This window comes from Cyprinus carpio, chromosome B12, assembly GCF_018340385.1.
Source record: "Cyprinus carpio isolate SPL01 chromosome B12, ASM1834038v1, whole genome shotgun sequence".
NCBI classification, from domain to species: domain Eukaryota; kingdom Metazoa; phylum Chordata; class Actinopteri; order Cypriniformes; family Cyprinidae; genus Cyprinus; species Cyprinus carpio.
This window is the reverse complement of record NC_056608.1, coordinates 8,427,380-8,453,719: the sequence shown is the minus strand read 5'-3', so window position 1 is coordinate 8,453,719 and position 26,340 is coordinate 8,427,380. Positions and strand designations below refer to the sequence as shown.

At 35.3% G+C, this 26,340-nt stretch overlaps 1 protein-coding gene across 1 annotated transcript in view; it reads right to left on the bottom strand.

Annotated features, from left to right (window-relative positions):
- Nucleotides 1-26,340, bottom strand: part of LOC109062250 (glutamate receptor ionotropic, delta-1-like) — a 420,176-nt gene that overhangs the window by 155,972 nt on the left and 237,864 nt on the right. Inside the window, exon 4 of the mRNA XM_042735188.1 lies at nucleotides 2,515-2,720. Coding sequence (XP_042591122.1) covers nucleotides 2,515-2,720 — 206 coding nt within the window. The remainder of the gene's footprint in view (nucleotides 1-2,514; nucleotides 2,721-26,340) is intronic.

Here is a 26,340-nt window from a genome sequence, read left to right as displayed (position 1 = left end):
CGTTAATAAAGAAACTTTCAATTTGGCTAAAAACAATGAAAATATTGGTTTTCTCTGTTTTCTTAGACTACAATAATCTCCAAGAAGCACAGAAAGGCAACACTAAAATATAATTACATATACCAAACATACATGTATGCATACATTTCTCACACCATTATTGTGTGTATTATTTTGATCAATGTATTTGTGATTTTGTACATTCTGTTTGTATGCAGTTTCCAGTTGAAATAAACATTAGTGGCAGTAAAACACATTTCTTTTCTCATTTTCACCTTTTCATATGATTAAAGGGGCAGTGTGTTGATTTAATAAATCTTATTTTTGTGTGGTTTCTTTGCACAATACTACACTATGACCTTAAAACATCATTAGCACAGTGGATGAACTAATGTTAGCATCACATAATCAGCTCTATATGAGTTTTCTGACATAGGTTTCTCACCTAAGTAGCGCATTGCACTTGTGATGCTGAGTGCTTGGGTATGAGTCAGTAAAAGAGTTCAAAGACTTTTAGAAGTTAAGTTAAAAATGGCATGGTTGCTTCAGCGAATGTGTTTTTATTTCACTTTTGCTTTTGTTAATGCTTTCTGATAGTTTTAGTGTTGTTGGTACATTATAGAGCATTAATCTTTTAGAGCCACTCACCTGACATTTCACTTCTGAACACCTGAGATACATACAAAACCAATGTAATAAAACATTGCCAGATTCACATATATATTAGTTTCATTAGTTACAGATAACAATAATAAGCTGAACAAGCTTTACATGCCACTTACTGCACATTTCACTTCGAAAGTGCCATGAAACGTGCAAGAATAAATGTAATAGAATTTTAAAGAAATGTTGCCACATCCAGGCTTGTTTTTCCAAAGAGTCTGCTATCAGTGGCAGTGAATGCATTTCTTTTCACCTATCCATGAAATTCAAGGCACATTGCACTACATTGTTTGCAGACATAATTGTAAAGAGTACTGAAATGCAGTCCCAGATTAAGAGCAATCTTCCATTGATCTTACAAGATCAAAACGAAGGAAAAGTAGAGCAATTTTCACACTTAGTGATAATATAAAGTGTCATCCCCCATCAAAAAAGCCTCACACAATACATTACACAGTAGAAGAAAGGTAATGTGAAGAGTTTTAGATTCAGAACAATCTATGATCAGTGTCCCAGATGATAAACTGAACTAATAAGCCACTTTACTTAGTCACCGAGCTCAGTGAACTTCCAGTTATTTGTCCTGGGATGCCATGTTGTGCTGTTGTGGGATAAACTGAAGAAGTGAGTTATCAGCTAAGGAACCAAACAGGAAAAACCTCAAGTGGCATCTGTGTGCTGATGGCTGGGAAGCACAACCTGTCACGGATGACAGGAGAACATGACAACAGGCTCAGCCATAGTACACACCGGTAAAAACACACTCAGAAATAAACTGATAGCTGAAACTTATAATATTATGTACAATTTTATGCATTATCCTTTGAAACGTTACTGGCTAAAAATGATATATATTCTAACTGAATTTAGAATTTGACCATGTTGGGGTTAAAACTTGTTAGTACTGATGCTAACAAGTTAACTTATTTGTCAGTTTATTTTTGGGTTTTTGTTTTGTTCATCCACCCATCCACACTTACAGATTCCCTAAACTCATTCTTTACTTGATTCTTTGTTGTTTTTAAGAATTCCCATTAGACTTGTGGAACGGCGAAACCATCCGAATTGCAATGTCTAATCTGTATTTCGTTCATCTTTACAGTTAAAAGGATGCAACATCAAAGGCTAATCAAGCTGATACTCATTTCAAATAAAAATCACATTTCCCATGAGCGGGGGAGATTACAGGGAGCTGACCATTGTCTTATGGCATATCCATATGCATGAGAAAGTCATACTCTTGCTCTTGGCAGTAACGGGCATCCCGCCAGCATGAGTGACTGATTCGAGTTCAGATCCCACAGAGCTTGTTAAGGCCAATGTGTGATGTTAACGGATGAGTGTGACCTCAGATCAGTGGAGGAGTGTGCTTAAGATGCTGGGATAATGAGAGTAAAGGTGTGCGGTCCTGTCAGGTCATTTGCCATTATGGAGGGATGCAACAAAAGTGACAGGTTTTGTAGGGCATAATGAGCCAGTTTTTACTCAAGTTGTCCTCTAGGCAGAGACAAAATTTCATATGGCGGGAGATTACCCCACACACACCATTTGGAAAATCAGGATTAATCTTTAGCTAAATCATGAATTGGATCAGATCTGTCACAAACATCTAGGTGAATTGGCTTTGACAAATTTGTTATGACTTTCTTTATGGAAACTGTAAATGAGCGTGCAATATGGCAATTATGTGGTCATATGTAGGGTTGTGACTCTTTGTGTAGTCAGCAAATCAATAAAATTCACGATTCATAGGTTTTTGATCAGATTCAGATAATCAATAATGCATTGAGAAATTTGTGAAACTACATCATTTGCATGACAACTAGTTGCCAGAAGTGGCTAAACACATACCTGATGGATAAAGACCTGTGCTCCACGTGGGCTCAGGAGCAAGATAGCTCTTCTGAGAGTGTCCCTGTAGCGGTTGAGCTCCTCTGTGCGCATGGAGGTGAACAAACTGGAAAACACCCCACTGATGTTCCTATCCACTCGCTGCAGAGACACATCCAAACCCTGTCTTGATGTCTGGTCCAAAAAGACTTGCAGTCCACGGATATCTGCAAGACAAAGTCATGTACAAATTAAAATCAGTCTTGTTCAAGCCTGTCAAAGTGAGCTCTATATATATATATATATATATATATATATATATATATATATATATATATATATATATAATTCTCAGGTTTCCAACTGTCAATGACATTCAGAAATGTAGAATTGAAAATAAAGTCATCTTCAGAGGATGACACTTACAAAAAAATCAATCTTCATTTTGATGTAAGACCTCAAAGATGATCTATAATAGGGAAGTAATTAAAACACTATTCCGTCTGCTGTAAATCTGCTAGTTTCAGGAAGTATTTGAATGCTCTGTGCCTGGCTATTGTGCCTCACCCTGAGAAACAAATTGCCCATCACACCCTCTCAGCAGCAACTAATTGACAGAAAGAAAAGCTTTTATGGGAGTAAATGAATGGCAATCTCACACATAGTCTGCAGCAGGCCACACAGATTTCCGCCAAATTAACTCTTTCCCCGCCACTGACGAGTTATTTCATCATTTAGAAGACAACGCTTCCCCGCCATTGACGAGTTTTTAACGGCTTTTTGTGTTTACATTCAGGGGCGCTGATACACATTTTTTGAATGAGTACAAAACCTTCCGAACAAAAACACACGTGAACAGGACGGAAAAACTAGCGATCTCCTATGTAAACAGATGCATATGATACATAATGCGATCATCCGCAATAGACAGCATATAAATAAAAACTGCATAATGTTATGGAGTAAAATGATGATCCAGGTAGTGGTATATGGCTGTGCAATCTTTGGAGGTATTGATGGAAGCGATTTATTGGATTTACTTTGATAATCGTGTTATCCAGCTGTAGATTTTGATAAAATGTGATTTTCTCACCTTTTTGCACAAAATTATAAATTTTTATGAAACCTACCTATATTCAAGTGTTGATAAAAAAAAGAATGCTTTAAATGATTTAACTGATTTTTTTGGTTTAAAAGTAGAGGCTTTGATCTTTATTTTGTTGAATTGCATATTAAAATATTCATACAGCAAAATATACTATAGGCCATCAAATTTTAGTGAAAATCATCAAAATCGCTGGCGGTGGCTGGCAACTTTTTTCAAAAATGCTGACGGGGAAAGAGTTAAAACACCTGTCATTCACAAAGTTTTTCACATCCCTGTTCATTTATCTAATATTTTGCTAATTTGATTATTTCTTCTACCAATAAGAGTCTAGTACCCTCACCTCTGTTTATAGCATTTACATGTTTAAACCCATTCCGTATCATTTTGCAGATGTTTTTAGTGTTAAAAAATAAAAAAAGTGGTTTCAAAGTTTTAATGCTTGGTTTACATAATGTAAAAAGCCCAGTGCACTAATAGCAAATGGTAAATGTGAGCTGCCTGCTGCTCTCATATACATTGACCGATTTATGTTTTGAACCATTCAAAGTATTGCTACTTGATGTATTTTTCTTCTCAAAATAAAGCATTAAATAAAATAAAAAAAGATGGTCAGCATTGTTTTGCTCCATCACCAGAGTAGATCATGTCCCATGTTAACACACCAGTTCCTGCTGAACAAGTAATGTATGACCTGAAGCAAATTCACTAACATAATATAATTAACTGTGAACATCCACCTAAGTGGTAGAATCTTTTATTTATTTATTTATTTTTGCACGTACAATGAAAGCCTATAGTGAATGTGTTCCATTCCATTCCAAGTTTTACAATAAAGACATGTTGTAGCAAGACTGATGTTGTCAGTGATGTTAAATTTACTCACACAATTCAGAATATAGTGCAGTGGTTCTCAAAGTGTGGTACGAGTACGCAGAGGAATCACTAAGTTAAATATAAATTAATGTTAAAACAATACATTTTAATTTCATCTTTCAGTAATCTTTTTTTTTTCTTTTACATTTAAGTACATTATGGTTTTTGTTTAACTTTTAGATATAACACAATTTAATTTGATCATTATGTAAGTTTTTTTTTTTTTTTTTTTATTTTTTTTTTTTTTTTACCTATATGTAAGCACGGTTCAGTGTTAATGTTTAAACATAAAACTACCTCTTAAAGTGGCGGACAACAATAGGTATTCTTATCAGGAATAAAACTAGCTCGTTTTTGAACTGCGCAGATCTGCAGCTGAATAGTTAGGGTAACTACACCAATGTATTTTAATGATGGTCATTATGGTGGTACTCAGAGAGAGAAATAATTTCTGAGGTGGTACTTGGTATAAAAAGTTTGAGAACCACTGATATACAGCAGTGCATGTATGTACTACTTTTATGGGGCCTTTTGTCCTTCTTGCATGAGATAAATAGCCACTTAAATGAGCCACTTATTTATTTATTTTTTCTCCCTGCAAATAAATAAATAATGCTGTTGAAAAAACAAACAAACAAACAAACAAACAAACCAAAAAAAAAAAAAAAAAAAAAAAACGGTAAAATGCCTTTACAGGCATTATTCTACAAATTAATAAAAAACGTGGATTTATTATTTTTTTTTTAACATCTGAAGTGTTCAGCAATGTAAATAAAAACTGCCATCTGGGCATCAACAAAGATGTTTATGGTACAATTGTCTCTCCTCTCTCTGCAGTTTTATCTGCAGTACAAATTGGTGGGTTTTCTGTCTAGTAAAGCCTTCATTACATTGCATGCAGAAATATTTGTGCACGGTGAAGGAGGATGGATTTGACAGGCGAGAGAGTGCCGTCTGCTTTAGCTCAGAACTTAAGTACCAGCTGTTGAAATCCCAGTGAAATTTAGCAAAGACACTTGTGGGAAAATGATAATGAGCAGGATAATCAAAGAACTGAACCACAGAACAAATCCCAGCAAACATGGTCTCCAAGGGATCATTCTCAAAGGAGAGGAAGTCAAATGACGTCCTCACTCCATTCCCTCTCAGTCCTTTTTTCCCCTTATACAATATTTAAAGAAAAAATCATAGTAATTTTCCCCCTGCAGCCCTCAGCACTTGACACACACAAACACAGTGTGAGTCATCATGGATAATGCCATAGTGTACACACACACACACACACACACACACACACACACACACACACACACACACACACACACACACACACACACACACACACACACACACACACAAACACACATGCACACACAGTTTGCCCTCACCATCAAAAAAAGGGCTGTAGGATAGAAAGTGATAAAATAGGAACTAGCATAACGATGAACACACGATAGAGACTGCCAACTGAAGTGCATTCCATACAGTAGAGACACACTTCACTATGGAATTATATTTGTGCCACAATTCTGGCAAAATCATATATATTTTTTTTCACATAATGATAAAATTAGCAAAAATTTTCTTGCAAAGAAGAAAACATTTTGGCAAAAAAATTAAATATAATAATAATAATAATAATAATAATAATAATAATTCTGCAAATGTAGGACCTAGTTTAATATCATTTATTTTGAAATGACTTGGACAGCCAATTTCATTATACTTAAAAAATAATAATAATAATAATAATAATAAATAAAAAATAAGACAGCAACTAAATTTACATTTTTAAAGTGAATTAAAATTAATTAAAATAATTAGTGATTTGGGGAGAAAAAAAGGTAACATTTATATATATATATATATATATATATATATATATATATATATATATATATCTTAACTCGACAGCATGAACTTTTATCATTATAATAATTTGTGATTTGGGGAGAAAAAAAGGTAACATTTATTATGAATAAAGATGCAGAAATCTTAACTCGACAGCATGAACTTTTATCATTTAAAACATGCATATTTTTCCTAGTCTTGCAACCTCTTTAACATATTCAATATTGTTGTAGTGATCATAGTTTTTTCTTTTTTTTTTTTTTTTTTTTTTCTTCCAGAGTGGCTACTTGAGACCAAACCAGATATTAGTATGGTCTTGGTCTTGGTCTTTTCATGGAAAAAAATAAAAATAAAATAAAAATAATAATAATAATTAAATCAGGGCTGGCTTGAAATATTGATTACCTGATTTAATCAATCTTCATTTTATTGATCTATATTGATACTTAAATTACAAGATTGTTAAGATCATTAAGTGTTGGAAGTCAACAATAAAACAGCATTATTTTGCACAGTTGCTGTAGTTATAAAACTAATATCTAGAAAAGAGCATCAAACTTAAAGATGTCTTAATTATTTAACGCATGCTTGAATAAATCTGTCATGAAAACCTTCAACCCTCATGGTCTCGGCCTTGATTTGGACACAACATACTCAGGCCTTGAATAAGCTGGATTCAACAACAACACTGCCTATTGGCTGGTGCCTTATGAACAGTAACATGGACTGTGACCCAAAAGTCCTGACATGTGCCTTAAATGCAATTGATCTGCTATTGGTGAGAATGTCATACAATGAAATCCAGCTAGCAACTCCAAGGTCATACAGTAGGTAAATTCCCAAGGAACACACATACTGAAAAATATACCCAAAAAGCACTGCAAGTCACTTTGGATAAAAGCATCTGCCAAATGAACAGGTGACACTTTACTGTGAGCGGTCAAAGGCTAAGGTCCCCCAAACATGAAAACGATATTTTGTGTTGTTTGCTGCCAGAAGATCTAGTGTGCAGGGAATTGTGGACAAGCGGAAAGCTCAATAAACTTTAGTAGCATTGCAAAACACAGTGGCTAGCAGGGAAGAAGAGAAGATTAGTCCAAAGAGGAAGGTGTTCAGTTTCCACTCTGGGGATGCCACAGGTTTGACTGCCAGAGGCCGTTTTATCCTGCAACTCTTATGTTTTATAAATTTGTATTATGTGGTACAGTAAAGAGTTGATTGTTGTAATGTAGTGACTATGCTGATTAAAAATAAATAAATAAAATAAATAACACTAATAAAATAGAAGAGACATGTTTTGGCAGCATATTGTGTTCACATAGTAAAATTTATGCAAGTGAATGTTGCACTAACAGATTATTTTCATTCTGCACTCACCCAAATGGCAGTTCAATTATGATAAGTTTTTTTTTTTATTTTATTTTTTTTACCCAAGATGCTTTTGTGTATCAAAATGTTTTGAATCATTTGTCTCTGTTCAGAGCAATAATTGAGCACACTTCAGAAGTGACATTTCCTCGAATCAACACTGACAGTTTTTCACAAACTACTATTCAAAATATTTAGTTGCATTACATGTGTTATGCTATTATATTGTAATAATAGCTGTACTGAGAGCCTAAATTTAGCTTGAAGAATGTCGGCAGAGAAAATGAAGCTTCATCTCATAAATGGTTGTACTAAAGCAAGGCTTAAGTTTAAATTGTAGAGACATGTAGTCCTACATTGGACAAGCTGTCAGGACCATCTGGCTGAAAGAGAGTAGTCTGAGGGACACATGTAGTCTCGCTGTGATGTCATCTGTCTGTCTGTGATGCCAGTTTGATAGACAGTCTTGGGCTTACATGGCCAGAACAACATCTGCTACTCCACAATGAATGAGTAAGAGTTAAAAAATCTATGTTGATTTAAATCTTTTAGACATCTGATGAGGAAACATATTGTGCTAATACAGTTCAAGTATTATTAATGTTTGTATCAATATACAAAAAACGTTTGAAGATATAGCAACCAATCAACTGATCTCATTTCAGGAGGAAGGGTGGGTTATAAGGAGAGTTTAGCTATGGTGAGTTAAATTATAGTCACACTAAACTTTGTGTTCCATCAGTGGGAAAGCAAGAACACAGACATACAATTTAGATGTTTTGTCATTTGCTGCTTATTTCATGATCTCTGACCTGCAAATGCGTGCAGTGAAAAGACTTGTGATCAATAGAAGATCTAAATGTCACAGACTGACCCTTTTGACTGGATACAAAGAATATAAACTTCAGAGCTCCATGGTTTGCAGTGTTGTGGGAAAGTGCAATCAATATTTTTTACATTTTATACGATTTGCTAGTATTTATTAAAAGCATTACCCCAGAGTATATCATCATATCATGTTGTCTATCATTCTGCAATTTTGCGTGCTTAAAATTAAGTGTGACTGCATCTAGGTGGATGGACTATAGTTAATTGTTTGGACAAAGGTGGGGCTCGTTGAATTAGATTGCTGCCATTTGTACAGTATAGAGTACATTCTTTATACTCTGCATGTACCTACAATGACCTACAGGATGTCTGGCTGACATATAAAACATGGACAGGCCAAGGGCAATGGCCATATGTAATAACATCACAGGCAGGAAAAAATGTGAAAATAAATAAATAAATGCACCTCTACATTTTTGCATACATCCCTGTTTTTGTGCTGTTCCTTGCACAATACTATGACCTTAAAACACCTTTACCATAGTGCATGATTTGTAAACAAATATATTTTTGATGTTTGCAGTAAAAAAAAGAAAGAAAGAAAAAAAAAAACGCTCCATATGGCCTTTTGGATATAGTAAACTTACTCTGTAGCTCACCTGGTAGCTCACTTAGCAGCATTGCACTACTATGAACCTATGAGTCCTATGAACCACAAGTCATAATAAAATAAGTCAAATACTAAAATGGCATGGTTGCTTTTGAAAATGTATTTTTATGCCATGTTTGCTTTAGTTAACAACCTGGTTTATGTTTAGGGTAGTGTTTAGTGTAGGTTGTACACCAAACACTGACATGATTGCGCATTAAGCTTTTAGTGTCACTCACCAGGAATTTCTGAATTGCTGCAATAGTACAACAACCAACATTAATAAAACATTGAAAAATTCAGGTTCATCCATTTTGGATAAACCTGTATGTGCTTATGCACCGCTCACTGGGCCTTTCTCCTCGAAAGTGTTGTGAAATGTGCAAGAAGCAACATAATATCATTTTGCAAGAATGTCGCCACAGGCATGTTTTTCCACTGAGTCTGGATTGCATAATAGGATTAGTAGGGTTTATATGCCAGCGCTTTGTTTTAGTGCATCTACTGTAGGTGACACTGAATTCTTTATTGCCTGTGGAAACTTTAATGACCCCTGTGGCTGTCTCTCTGGGAAAGACCCATCTGAGAGCAGATAATCCACAGCTGTATCCTCCACAGGAGGCTCTGAGCTAAGACTTTTGTGCCCATCTTGCACTTTGCACTTTAGCGACGTCAGTTTGGAGGAGACACCAGTGGCTGTCTGCTGAAATCTATTTCTGTTCTCTCTGTTGTCTCAGGCTTCCGCGGTGCCCTTTAAAGATGAACAATGACGTACCGTTGGCACCTTGTTTCATTACGCCATGGCCCTGCAGATATTTCCTGTTTAAGATGCAGTGCAGTGTTGACTCACTCTGAGGAAAAAAGAGCCTCTCCTCACTCAGGTCTCGGCTGCCCTTTTCTTCAACGCCAGCAGGATCCTATAGTTTAGATAATCCCAGCTTTGAACACACACTGAGCTGTCCCCATCTGACAGAATAGACATGGCTTTGTCTGATCTCTAAGCATGTTTTAAAAAAATAATAATAAATAAAAAAATCTTGAAGTAACTTTTAAACTGGTACACTACAGAGGATGAATTATTTAGGTATATAAAATCCACGAAAGAGCTGTGCTAAAGCCTAACAGAAAAACTTCTTCTGCAAGCAATTTTATGTCTTAGACAGGATGATATTGATAAAGCGCCCATAATTCTATAGTGTCTAAAAAAAGTCAGTTGAAGAATGGCGCAGAAACCATTAATATTCCAAACTGCTTGTCCTATGTCGGTTCACAGGGATGTTGGAGACTATCCCAGCATTTTGGGACACAGGGAGGGAAACAACCTGGACCAGGGGAACCCAACCCTGCTCCTTCAGAGCTAACATTCTGCAGACTTAAATTCAAACCCTGCTCCAATACACCTGACTGTTGTTTTCAGTTAATCCAGAAGACTTTAATTAGCAGGTCCAGCTGTTAAACTCTAGCTTTGCTTGAAGGCTGAAAATAGGGAGATACGAAGGCAAAAAGGCATGTCTGAATCCGGTGATCACGTCACATGCTATCCCCTAAAATACCTTCTTCTGATTGATTTTTGAGGGCAAGACATTATAGATCAGGGCTGGGCAAATCTGGTCCTCAAGGTCCACTTTGACCAAAATCACCTGCTGCCTATGATATTCCATTATCCTGTGATTCCATGAAAGTTGAGCTAAAGAATAAAATACCACCTGAAAGCTGCAGCTGGTGGTCACTTTGTGTGTAGATGTATGTCTTTGAACATCTTTTCAACTTTTGATCACATTTCTAACAAGGAATTAGTATTATAGTAATTAAACATTTGCTTAGTTAACGCCAGAGATCTCTCTTTTTGTTGTTTTGTTGTTCTCTCCATAGATCATTAGACTGTTATGCTGCCTCAGAAGGCTGTCCGAGATCAGTTTTGGGAGGTACCTTCATGTGCAAATGTTGCTTGTGAAGTCTTTGCCTGATAAGGCAGCAAGGCAACAAGTCTAAGCTTTTTGACACAGTCTCTGCTGTTGGCTAACCCTGCCTTGAGAAAAAGGCCAGTCCATCACTAGACCAGTACACACTCATTGAGGAAAATACAGTATCTCCAATTCACCTACAGTATATGAAATACTGCAGAAACCAAAGGAAACCTATATGCTGGTTTAGGAAAAAAACATGGCAACTTCACATACTGTAGAAAGGCCTCCTGGCTCAGCCAGGACTTGAAGTGGGGACTTTCTTGCTGTGATGTGACATTACCACTCACTGAGCCAACGGCCGATGTGAGCACTGCTTGCTAATGCAAAACAAGCTTGAAGTTGCTAGGTAGTTGATTGTTTTTGCACCTATCATATATTTGGGTGACATTTTTTTAAGCCCCCATTAATTTCTGACCCTGGTGCCAACCAACATTATAAGTCCTGCTAGAGGTGTGAGATATTGGCAAAAAAAATAAATAAAATAAAATAAAAATATCTTGATATTTTCTGGGATTTTACTAATAACAATAATTAGACAATATTTTGCTGAGAGTGTTATTATGCGGGTATCTTAAAGATTGCCCTTGACAGCTGACTCTTAAAGTTTTTGATATACTACTTATTCTGTGTGGTCATTTCATAGCAGGGATACAAATTAATCATAACTAATAATTTATAATTAACTTTTACCTTCAATTTTAACTTTATAAATATATAAAGATTTTTTTATTTTTTTTCTAAAAGTGTTCATCATCCTTTGAGCCAAATTCTTACATTTTATCAGTCATTTAGAATAATAAAACATTTAGGCAGTTACCAAGCAAATTAAATCAGAATCAACAAAATTCATCTTTGCAATGCAGAAAAAACACAGAAGCTTTGTCTGAAGTGGCATTTAGATGCATCCACACACTGTTCAATGCAGGACATTAATTAAATTAACCTGCAGTTACAAATGCAGAAATAATGTTTTGATATATAAGACATAAAACGTTGAATGCTCATAATTTAAATTGTAACTATATATATATATATGTCACAATATATCGGTATTGACGATAACCGTGATATTCAAATCATGAAATATCAACATCGTGTTAATTTAGGGTGTGACGATAGTGACGTATTGGCAATAACCACAATATTTAAAATGAACAGGACACTTATGATAACAACACGCAAACAGCCTACTCCAGCGCCAGTACCTGGTTGACCTCCCAGGTGGCAGTATTGCACCTTAACGCTGACACCCATTTTCAACAAGAAGAAGACGCAGCGCATGGACACGCTACTCCGAGAAGAACCATGTTCAAACAGTAAGTTGCCATTATTTTACTAGTAATGGAATGGGAAACGATACATTAACCTGTTAACAGCGGTTTCCTGTGTTCATGTATTTAAATAAAGGGGTGATTATTTTAATAATAACTGTGTTTTCTTTACTCGTCTAATTTTTGTATTTGTAATAAAGTCATGGCCAATATGTGCATTGCACTTGATTTCTTTGTTCAAATCTATTATGCGATTAAAAAAAAAAAAAATCTAAATATCTGAGTGACCACATTGCTATATTAAACTCTGTAAAATTTAAAGTTGGTTACAGTGAAATGCACTTAATGCCTCATCTGCAGCCATTCTAAATGCACATTAAAACTGAAGTAGAAGTGTGTTAACTGCATGACTTCATTGGCCCCGGCCCAACTATAGGTTAAAGAGATTAAAATACAGTTATGCAAGTTAACAGGTTAAAGTATCAGTTTTGATGTTAATATTTATTCATCATACTGTTGAACTTGACAATATTTTGTCTCTTGTTATTTCATAGGGAGTTTCAAAGAAGACAGAGGAAGCCAGATTCTCAGGTCAGCTGTGCCCTGAAGAAGAAGAATAAGTGAAAATGCATGTGCACTGTGTTTATCAGTATCCTTATGTTAATTGGGTAAAACGAAAAACTAAATAACGTAAAAATTAATTTGGCTGATTCCCCAAGTTTTCTACAGATATTGCGATAAATCGATATTGTGAGTTCTTCTGACCACAATAACCGTGGTGTGAAAAATCTAATATCATGACAGCCCCAATATATATATATATATATATATATATATATATATATATATATATATATATATATATATATATATATATATATATATATATATATATATATATACATACACTCACTGACCACTTTATTAGGTACACCTTGCTAGTACCGGGTTGGACCCACTTTTGCCTTCAGAACTGCCTTAATTCTTCGTGGCATAGATTCAACAAGGTGTTGGAAACATTCCTCCAAGATTTTGGTCCGTATCGACATGATAGCATCACGCAGTTGCTGCAGATTTGTCGGCTGCACATCCATGATGCAAATCTCCCATTCCACCACATCCCAAAGCTGCTCTATTGGACTGAGATCTGGTTACTGTGGAGGCCATTTGAGTAAAGTGAACTCATTGTCATGTTCAAGAAACCAGTCTGAGATGATTTGAGCTTTGTGACATGGTGCAGTATCCATCAGAAGATGGGTACACTGTAGTCATAAAGGGATGGACATGGTCAGCCACAATACTCAGGTAGACTGTGGCATTTAAACGATGCTCAATTGGTTTCCAAGGGGCCCAAAGTGTGCCAAGAAAATATCCCCACACCATTACACCACCACCAGCAGGGTTGAGCCGTTGAGACAAGCAGGATGGATCCATGCTTTCATGTTCTTTAATTTGTGCAAAGCCTTTTACTAAACTGTCAAGCTTAATTTTAACCACCAATGCAACAATGGAAGCTACCTTACTTCTACATGCTTGTGAAGAGTTGATGCAGAACCGGAACCAGAAAATTTCTAACGATTAATGGCACAAGTCACTACGTCCCCACGTGATGCTGTCCGATGTCCCCTCCAAAATTTCACGTATAAACATATAGTTTGTCTTCATGATGATGCCATATACAGTTGTGGGTGTTTCATTTATTTATTTATTTATTTTATTATTATTATTATTTTTTTTTTTATGAAAGCTTCAAGTGCAGTTAATTATTTGTACGTGCATAAAGATGACGGCGGGTGTTGAAGCTCTTTTATTTTCCATCAAACGGTTGACCACTGCCTTGTGTGTATCCTGTTGCAAAAAGGCCTACACAACAGTAATATTGTGATTAAGGTGTGTACATGTCTATGCTGCACTTCAATAATGCAACTAAAATAGTGACACTCCACATGTCTTAATTTGATTTGTGTTTACTTCGACTATGACTTTAGCCAGATTAAGGTAATCAAAAATTTCTGTTAACGTGGTAGATTCTTAATCAGAGTATTGTCTTAATTGTGTTAAAATTGGAATATTGTTGTCCATGTAAACATACTCATTGTCATTGCTTCCCGGAGCTGAATTTATTTTCACCCATTAACAAGAGGGAAGCATGCACCAGCCAAGCAACTGTCATTGAAATTAATTGGAATGAGAACAGATAGCTTTCTCATACTGTTGTAGACTTCCTTGTTTCCACATGTTTGTGTGTTTTGACAAGGGCATCAGCAAAATAACAGAAATCCTTTTCTGAGTCTTGCAGCAAGTGACCTATTATCCAACGAATGAAACAGATGTGAAAAAAAGAGCAAAGGGGAATGCCAAATATGAGGGGAATTCGGGTTTGTGGCCAGCTGTTTTAAGAGAGGCTGTATGTCTCTATTTATTGTAGTGTCACATGAATGCTAGGGGAATCATGGCACATTGTTAAAAGGGTGAAGAGACTGAAGTTGCTTCACAGCTTCATCCTCCTCCTCTCGAATGCCCACAGAACCTTGACTGCAAGAAGCTCCTCTAATGAGCCACTGCTAATGGCAGTCACTGGTGCCTTCGCCATGATTGCAAGCTTTTTAACACAACCTGCCTCCCAATCAAACTCTGTGCATCAACTGAATAATTAGCTGTAGACGTCTAATCACATATTGGGTAATGATGTTATCAATGTCTGTGTGTGACACTGTAAAAAAAAATAATTTATGACTGATTGTAAAACAAAATGGACAATGAAATACGCCAAAAAATTTCAAAAAAGTACTACTGTACTACTGAATGTCTTCTGTTCTATGCCATATGATGTAATGATATTGACTACTTTTCATGTTTTTTTTTTTTTTTTTTTTCTTCCATTAATTCTGTCATCAATAAAGCCCCTCCAGCATAATTTCACTAGTGATTTTTGTTTTCATCTCAACACACTTTCTTTCATTTTTAGCCCAGGAATGTATAAAAAACCATCCCCTGTCTTTGCTTATCTATAATCAATTCCACTCCAGCTATTTCAAAACATCAACAGAGGCAGAGATGGCAGACATTTCTTCATTTGCTATCCATTTTGCAGACAGTTGCCAAATGGGTTTGATTCTGCTTTGCCACAATTTGAGATTGGAAACTGTGCAGAAATTGTCTTCAGGCAGTAATTGAGGCTAAAGTGGTATGATAGGCCTTTAAATGACATGTTTTGTTGATTTGTAAGAGAAGTGCAGTGAGCACAATCTCTGCAACAAACAAAGTTTCTGCACATTTTTCTATGCTTTTTAATTTAGACTTCCATTAGTTTGAAAGCAAAAGGAAAAGCATGTCATCTTTCAGTGATGTATTGACATAGAACAACATCAAAAATGCATTGGACATGGGTAATTCTTTACATTAGTCATCAGGGGCACTTCTGACTATATATATATATATATATATATATATATATATATATATATATATATATATATATATATACAGGTCCTTCTCAAAAAATTAGCATATTGTGAAAAAGTTCATTATTTTCCATAATGTAATGATAGCTACAAATTAAACTTTCATATATTTTAGATTCATTGCACACCAACTGAAAAATTTCAGGTCTTTTATTGTTTTAATACTGATGATTTTGGCATACAGCTCATGAAAACCCAAAATTCCTATCTCAAAAAATAACCTAATCATCTGAATCAAGTAATTAAGTCTACACACCTGCAAAAGATTCCTGAGGCTTTTAAAAACTCCCAGCCTGGTTCATTACTCAAAACCGCAATCATGGGTAAGAGGTTAACCCAGAAGGCCATCATTGACACCCTCAAGCGAGAGGGTAAGACACAGAAAGAAATTTCTGAACGAATAGGCTGTTCCCAGAGTGCTGTATCAAGGCACCTCAGTGGGAAGTCTGTGGGAAGGAAAAAGTGTGGCAAAAAACGCTGCACAACGAGAAGAGGTGTTCGGACCCTGAGGAAGATTGTGGAGAAGGACCGATTCCAGACCTTGGGGGACCTGCGGAAGCAGTGGACTGAGTCTGGAGTAGAAACATCCAGAGCCACCGTGCACAGGCGTGTGCTTTTGAACCAGAAACCAGCAGCAGAAGCGCCTGACCTGGGCTACAGAGAAGCAGCACTGGACTGTTGCTCAGTGGTCCAAAGTACTTTTTTCGGATGAAAGCAAATTTTGCATGTCATTCGGAAATCAAGGTGCCAGAGTCTGGAGGAAGACTGGGGAGAAGGAAATGCCAAAATGCCTGAAGTCCAGTGTCAAGTACCCACAGTCAGTGATGGTCTGGGGTGCCATGTCAGCTGCTGGTGTTGGTCCACTGTGTTTTATCAAGGGCAGGGTCAATGCAGCTAGCTATCAGGAGATTTTGGAGCACTTCATGCTTCCATCTGCTGAAAAGCTTTATGGAGATGAAGATTTCGTTTTTCAGCACGACCTGGCACCTGCTCACAGTGCCAAAACCACTGGTAAATGGTTTACTGACCATGGTATTACTGTGCTCAATTGGCCTGCCAACTCTCCTGACCTGAACCCCATAGAGAATCTGTGGGATATTGTGAAGAGAAAGTTGAGAGATGCAAGACCCAACACTCTGGATGAGCTTAAGGCCACTATCGAAGCATCCTGGGCCTCCATAACACCTCAGCAGTGCCACAGGCTGATTGCCTCCATGCCACGCCGCATTGAAGCAGTCATTTCTGCAAAAGGATTCCCGACCAAGTATTGAGTGCATAACTGAACATAATTATTTGAAGGTTGACTTTTTTTGTATTAAAAACACTTTTCTTTTATTGGTCGGATGAAATATGCTAATTTTTTGAGATTATGGAAATTTTTTTGGGTTTTCATGAGCTGTATGCCAAAATCATCAGTATTAAAACAATAAAAGACCTGAAATATTTCAGTTGGTGTGCAATGAATCTAAAATATATGAAAGTTTAATTTGTATCATTACATTATGGAAAATAATGAACTTTTTCACAATATGCTAATTTTTTGAGAAGGACCTGTATATAAATAATAAAAAAAAAACTATATTGCAGTCTTTATCATTAGTCACAAAATCATTAAAGGGAGATTATATGAATGCAATAAATACCAATAAGAAATGAGGATTTAAGATATGACAGTTCAGTCTTAACCTTTAAGCTCTTTCATTGGATAAACAACAGGACATTTTTGGGAGACTGGACAGGCTGTCCCACAATCAGAGAGTACAATAGTTCCATCCCCATGCTCAACAGGAAGCTCTTTTTTTATTCTATTCCTTTTTGTATCTTATCTGTATGTTACTTGTGTATTTTAGGCTGTGCCTTTGCTAAAATGTCATGCCTGCCCTTTCGCAGCAGTGTGGGTCCCTGCTTTTCTAACAAGTAAAAGCTTTCTTCTTGGTCTTACAGATCTTTTCTTCAGTAGTAACATTTAAATTGCACAATGATTGTGAAAGGAAGGCAGTATCTAGTTATCTTATTCTGCTTAAAAAAAAAAAAAAATTCAAACCATTCTCAAAGCTTCCTCAGTGTGGCCATTTTGGATGTTTTTTTCATGAAAGGGAGGCATCAAAAGTATGCAGGAAGAATGGTTTGAAACCCCAACCCCCAAAAAAGTCTGCTGATGCTTCTTTGACTACTTCACTCAGAGAAGCAGTCAATCACAGCTGTCAATCACGATGGCACACCCTGTTTTTTATAGCATCAAATTCAAAATCAAAAACCAATTTTAGTAGAAAAACAAACACTTAAAAATACATAACAAGTGATAAGAGCGACCTAAATTTACAGAAACTATCATGGGGTAAGATTTTTTGTTTGATTCACATACATGCAGAGGGTAGGTTTTATGCAGCCAGCTACCAGGGGCTGATTACATTAGCTTTGCTTCATTTTTTTCAGGACGTCTGAAGCTGGCCTCACATTACAGTACTTTTAAAATCCTATCAGATTATGAAATCTTCTTGCAGCACACACATAAGGAGAATATTCACAGATTTTCTTCCCTCAAATCTTAAACATGCACCACTACAAGATTCGAAAAATCTTCGCGCATCACACACAAGATATTATTAAGATTACCATGCCAGAGAGTGCCTCACGTGAACTCACGCATCATTGACATTTCAGCAATTAATGTTTATATATGTACAGTAGGCTAGCAGCTTTCCGCACTTGCACGGTGCATTCAAAACTGAGGCAATTTTCCCCTAGCTCTTCTCTTTGTCCTTACAGTTGTGGTACATTTTCGACACATTATACAGTCAGTCATGTTAATGCATAATGGCCACAAGCAGTTTCCTCCATCTCCACTATCCAACGGACCCATACAGCAGCTTGTTTTGCAGCACTGATATAATCACAGCCGTCATCCCGATTTAAAACCCTAAATATCAAAGCACACCAAAGCACACAATATTATGTTGCTTCTTTCATATTGTGCGACACTTTCAAAGTGAAATCATACATCCTATAAGTTGAATATGAATCTGGCAACATTTTATTACTTAGGTTGTTGTACATATCGCAGCAGTTTGTCTGTAATCATAATTTGTGTGAAAAGAAACGAACCTTTTGTGCTTTACTGCTACTAGTGTTCATTTCAGCTGAACATGACAGTGAACTATAATCTTATATCAGCTGATTTTGTTAATTAAAGTCACACAGTAAAAATGTTTGACGTAACACAATGCACCAACCTAACAATGAGCGTCCAATAAAATAAATTTACTTGATTATAAATACTATAATAATATTCAGATTGCAATCCTATTTTCATTGATAGAATTACTAATTCTTCCATAAACACTACCACAATAAACAGATTGAATCTAACCAAAATGAAACCACACTCCAAATTTAATTAGTAAATAATCATTGTCAGAGCAATTACTTATACTACTAATGGGAAATATAAACAAACAAAAACAGACAGTTTGCCAACCAATACAGTGCTGTAGAATTTATATGCAGCAGCATACACTGCAATATTTTCAGTAGTGGATGATGATCCAGCTTAAACAGCAACTTGATGAATGCAGTGGAGAAACGGCTCATCAGTCTGCAGTGAAATCAGATCTCCTCAGAAGGAACACATAATGAATTCACCTATCCATCAGCCGTGGAGGTGCACTCGTGTGCCAGACGCGCTAGCTCGAGTGCAATCATCCACACAGCACACGTGTTGATGAGATGAACTGCAGAATCAACAGGTAATGTGAGCACTCAGACTACATGATCTCCCTCAGTATTTCTTTCTTTTCTTTTTTTTTCTTCTATATATATATATATATATATATATATATATATATATATATATATATATATATATATATATATATATATATATATATACTTAAAATGTTTTGTGTGCTGGGATAAAAGCATTAAATATGGAGTACTGAAAATGTTCGTGTGATCATGAGCATGTCTAAGGCAGCCCGACACATCAATACACTATTACAATTTACAGCCTGAGAGGAGCAGTGATGTCAAGGGAAGACCTAAGCTTTTGCTAATTGCAATGATCTGTCTGCCTTCTATGGCCATTGGAAGACAGTGAATCGCCTCTCTTGCTCCTCTTGGTGGCACTGCATGCTACCACAGAATGATGGGTTTGAAGGACACATCTATTCTTAGACTGGAGCACTGGAGCAGCCTGACAATGCATTCACTACTTTCTCATAAGACAGCGAAAACAGTAACACTTTATTTTACACAGTGTCCTTGTTCACATATTACATGTACTTACTGTAGTAACAGAAGTAAATAATGCATAACCAATAACTCTAAACCAAACCAAACCAAACCCTAAACCTATAGTTAGTAGCATTATCATATCAATCATATAAATCATGAGTATCATAACTGTTACAACATGCTTTAATTGTTCTTATTGTATAATATAGGAGAATATGGAGCTCATACACAAGCAGGGATAAAATAAAAAAATAAAAAAAATCACTCTAAAGGCCCAAACAGAGCAAATACTGTATATGGTCAAAAAGTAAGATGAAATTCTGATAGTGTGTAATGTAAATAAATGAGACCTTTATAGTAGACTACTTACATAAAATGCTTATAAATGCCACTCTATTTCTCCCAATATTATGTCAAAATATGTAATGCAATGCAATACAGTGATAGTACAAGCACCAATTAAACATTCCTCAAGAGCCTGATTCACACATAGAAATTTGATGCAGAAGGCTTTACAGGATTAATATTACTCAATATTAATATTACTCAATAGCACATCTTAAAATAATGGGTTACACTTTATTTTCTGTCTTTGTTGCAGCACAATTATACAATTAAGATCTGAATAATATTAATTAACAACACATACTTACTATAGGGTTCGGATTTGGGGTTAGTTGGTTGTAATAATGCTTAATTTACAGTTATAATAAGTATATTTTCAACATAAACATACCAATACACATTAATTGCTGCAGTTTCCATTTGAAATGAACACTAGAGGCAGTTAAACTCTGACAAATTTTATTCCTTTTCACACAAAATATGATTTGCAGTTCCACAGTTTCGATAATTAAAGCCTAATTTTTGCATACATGAGGAACATAATGTTATGAATTCAAAACAATTTTAACATGCTGCAAGATTTGAAAACTGATAGTTTTGAACATTGTCATCACATATCCAGCTTCATATGCATGAGTTTTCTAATTCAGTAGGTTTGCTCGGTAGCGCACTTGAATGATGAAGAGCTCTGGTACAAACCCTGTGAAACTACGGTTCAACAAAACAGTTCAAATCCACAGGAAGTTAAAATAGCACGGTATCTTCATCAACAAATGCATTTTTATATCACTTTTGCATTTGTTATCACTATCAGGTAGGTTTAGAGTTGGGTTTGGTGTAGGGGATATTTCCAACATGATAGAACATTAACTTTTAGAGAACATTTGAATTATGAACCACCGCAATACGTACCTGAAGCAATGTAATACAAACACAGCAATATGTGCCTATATCAACATAATAAAAACATGCCAGGGTAACGTATTGAACCCACGTTTAAGCGCCACTCACTGGACGTTTCACTTTGAAACTGCTACAAAACGTGCACATAATAACGGTGTTGCAGAAATATATTTAGAGGCACGTATTTCAAATGAGCCTGAGTTGTATATTGTACATATTAAACTGTAAAATAACATGTTTTATGTTACATTTATGTGTCATGAATGTGTCATCAGTGGTTTGACACTAAATGTCAAATCACCCCCCACCAAATATTTCTTAGAACAACAGTAAAATCAAATAGTTAAAAAAAAAATGTCACTGGGCTATTTTGTCATTCAAGTTTCACACCACAACTTTAGAGGCAATGAAGGTTATTTTCTAGTGTCAAGACATCAGAGACATGCATTTGATTTTATACTTCTGCTGAGCTGAAAAAAAAAAAAAAGGCTCAGTGTGTATATCAGCAATCGCAGTAAAAATTCATTGGCTGTTTCTGTGAAGCACAGCCATGCGGTCCACGGCGATTTATATAGTGTAATATATCTGGTCAGACAGTTGACTTCCAATGAAGACATCAGCTCAAAGGCCAAGAGACATCCCTACATACACAGACTATGAAAAGCACAGCTTGTTTTAGTAATAGACACAGATATGATGATGTTTTGACAACTAGCTTACCCCAGCAACATGATGTTTGGCAGCACTGCCTGTTCCCTGTGGTTTATGAGATGAGATTGAAGAAATGATAAGCTATCACAAGATATAATGACAAATCTAATGGACCATGAGTGTGAGTATTAATATGCTGCATGGACAGAGCATGTCTAGAGATGCTACAAATGATTTCCTGTGTCAGGCATCAAAAAAACAGAGAAGTCAGTGAACCTGTTATATTTACTCTCTGACCATGAGATGCCCGCTCAATGGGCCTAATACATGAAACATTCGTAAATATATGAGTAAATTCATAGAAGAGCAAACCTCCCTGAAAACTTTCTTCCGGATTCACAAACATTTGGAAACGTCCGATTTGTTAGTTATACAAGTGTATGTTAATGAATTCCAATCATTGGTAAATGGGGCGCTTGTCCACGCTCATTTACAATTAGCATAATCCCCACCTATAAATTACAGCTATATAAATTGCATATCCAGGAACACAGTGGAATATTCTGGTCTACTTTCTCAGGTTTGGCTCCAGTATATTGCATAAATGCAAAAAAAAAAAAAAAAACTAATAGGCCATATCCCTAACAATAAATATTCAATAACGTGTGTCCACCAAAGAGTTTTTAGCCAGCTGAAAAAAATGTCAGACACTCTTCCGTAAACGACCAGCTGGTGGAGCTTGAGAATGCTTTGTGTTTTTAATTGCTATGATTTGGAATATCCAAGGCGACAACGTATTACTATAGTATCTCATTTAAAAGAATTTTACTAAATATAAAAAAGCAGTAACCAGTAATATTGAAATCTTCATTGTTGTAGGCAGTCGTTGTACAAGCAGGATGGTTGGTCACTATTTGTCCCACCCTTCCTCTATTTACGGCTGGGTAAACAGTGACAGTGACGAGAGCTGCGTTTTACAGTTATCAACTAAAAAATAAAAAATAAAAAAAGGGGGGGGGCAGGGCAATTATTATGGCAGTGCATACAAATTCAGTGTCATCAGTTTGACAAAAAGAACACAGAACGTTCTACGCACCATTTACACGTGGTAGGGAGCAGGTGTACTTTTCTTTCATACCAACTAATATTTTGAAAATAATATAACATTTTCATGAATTTGAAAGTTTACGTCAGAATAGCTTTACAAACGATTTACACAAAAAATCGTTCAGCTCGTGTTTTAATGAATGAGGCCCACTACCTTTGGTTCTAGGCTAAAATAATTGAAAAATAAAATAAAATGATCAAGTATGAAATTTTGCTTTGGAAAGCCATGTTCTACAGTGCATGACTGATTAATGCAAGTCAACATTCATTAACAAGAGGTAGTTTTCTTCGGGTGAGAAATATCATTGTCAGTCAGCAGAGCACTAAGCACATGCACACTTCAGTCAAAGCAACTGCTCCAAAGAGATAAATGTGCCATAAAGTATTCTCAGCCTTTTTTTAAGCTTTGCAGATGTTGTTTGCATAGAAGAGCACGGCACTGTAGCATGAAGAAGTTTAAACAATCAGCCATCACCCTTTTTATTCCCTTGACAGTCCTCTTATAATCACTTTGAAAGACATCCACAGTTTGTGATATGCATATTGAATTGCTTAAGGTTTTATGTAACCTAAAAAAACTAGAGAAATAGTCAGAGTGGGGCCAGAAAATACTTAATTGTATTTAATGTTTCGCTTTCTTCTCCATTACATTTGGATTGATACATTATGAAATTATTCTGTATTTATATCTGTGTGAAAACTTTGATAAAAGTTACTAGAGTCGTGTAGTGATATCTATAACATCAGGGAAATCAAAACTACTGGGCAAACTTCAAAAACCAAAACAAGTTTAGAGCAGATCTATGCAGCGCAAACTTACAGCTCATCTGTCCTTCTGGATTTAAGTCGGCAGTCAACACCAGATGCATTTAGAAAGTAAAGTAATGACAGATAAAAAAAAGAAAGCAAAGAAATTCTGTTTCTTATAAAAGTCCCCAGGAACAGAGCTATGACTTACTGGGTATAAAACACAGATAACTAGATAAAATGTATATCAACATTATAGGGGAGATTACTGTATACTGGACAAAATAGAACAAGCACACATTTTCAAATGTGACCCTGGACCACAAAACCAGTCTTAAGTGTCAGTTTTTTTTAAAATTTAGATTTATACATAATATGAAAGCTGAATAAATATGCTTTCCATTGATGTATGGTTTGTTAGGATAAGACAATATTTGGCCGATATACAACTATTTGAAAATCTGGAATCTGACTGTGCAAAAAAAAAAAAAAAAAAAATCCTGAGAAAATCACCTTTAAAGTTATCCAAATGAAGTTCTTAGCAATGCATATTACAAATCAAAAATTTAGTTTTTATATATTTATGGCAGGAAATTTACAAAATATCTTTACATAATATCCTAATGATTTTTGGCATAAAAGAAAAATCGATCATTTTGATCCATACAATGTTTTTTGGCTATTGCTACAAATATACCCCAGCGACTTACAGTAAGACTGGTTTTGTGGTCCAGGGTCACAAATGTGCTGAGAGCATAAAGAAACTAGTTCATAGTTTTGTGGTGTTTGTTAGCATCACTATTAAAATTAATTATACTTTGGGTTAGTGATTCGAGAATAATCTTAAATGTTAAAATTTTGTATGTAACCGCTTGTGCTATATATGAGTAATGTATCTGATGAGCATAATATATACTGAATATAAATAATTGTGCATTCACTAAAAGCATATAAATTAGTACCTTTTGAAAGGGTAAGGTCCCCAGTGACAGACTCACTGACATCATATATCTTTAAAACACACTATTTTAATATTATAAGAATGGTATTTTCTATGCAATTTGGCAGCAAAGCCATAAGAATTCCTCATAAAAAAGTAATGTGTATAAAGAAGTAAAACCGAAGGCCTTTAGGTCCTCCAAATGACATACTGCAATACACCTAAGCTGGGGTGCATTTCCCAAAAGCAACTATTGTCGCAAGTTTTGTTGTAACCAATGGAGTTCAATGGAACTAACGACCATAGTTAGCTAACGATGGTTTTGGGAAACGCACTTCAGAGCAATCAGCATGGATACACTGCCTCTCACAATGGGCAACATAATTTCAATATCAGTGTGAGTTAAAAGAAAACTAAAAGATTTAATTAAAATCTCTGAAAATAGTCATAATGTAACTAGCACTGAGAAAAATAAATAAATAATAAAAATATTTTTTTTTAAACAATACTAGCATATTCACTTCCCATCAATGTGAATACATTAATTTAAATTAATTCATATGTGAGAATATGAGAGAGTTTCAGGTGTTCCAGCAAACATCTAGGTACTATGTTGTATTGGTCCCAATGGATTCATCAAGAAAACACTTCACTTCAAAAAGCTAAGAGGATGTGCCTAAAGATGTATTTAATTTCCTGTGCAAGTACTTCTAATCCAGTTTCATTCTGACCTGCCTGCTCACACATATTGTACTCTACTTGTTCCAGCTTTCCATTTATTCAACAAGAGATTTAATAGGTCATTAATTAATCATAAATTAATAATAATAATAAAAAAAAAATCTAATTTGAACCTTTATCTCTTTTTTTCTCACATACCAATGACTTCCATCAGAAAGAGTATTTGAGAATGTGGTGGAGGAGGGATTTTGAACTTTGCATTCTCAAACTATATATATATAAACATATATATCTATATATATATATATATATTATATCATTATTAAATAAAAAAACAAATACAATAATAATAACTAAAAAAAAAATCAATATATATATATCTTTCTTAATGAAAGGTACATATACAATTTGTAGTATTAAATTAAAAATGCATTTCTTGAATATTAACTTTTAAGTTGCTCAATATGTGCACAGTGAATGACTGCTCCAAAATCCAGCCACAAAATTATATGAAGGGAGAGGATGTATGTGAGCACATCTGATTATTTAAAAGGACAGGATGAATCACTGAACCAGAATTTTGAACCAATTTACTGGAAAAAACATAGAATAGATTAGCAAAAATGTGTTACACTTCCCAAATGGGAATTGAGAAAAGTTTCATATACAGCATGCATATGGCCAAAAGTATGTGGACAACTCTTTCTAATTAATATATTTGACTATTCCAGTCATTTTTGTGTGATAAATCCTAATCCAATCCTACATCTTACAATGACATTCTAAAGAATTATGCGATTTCATTGTTTTTGTAATAATTCTGAAGCATATTTTCTGTTCCAGCATGACAATATTCTTGTG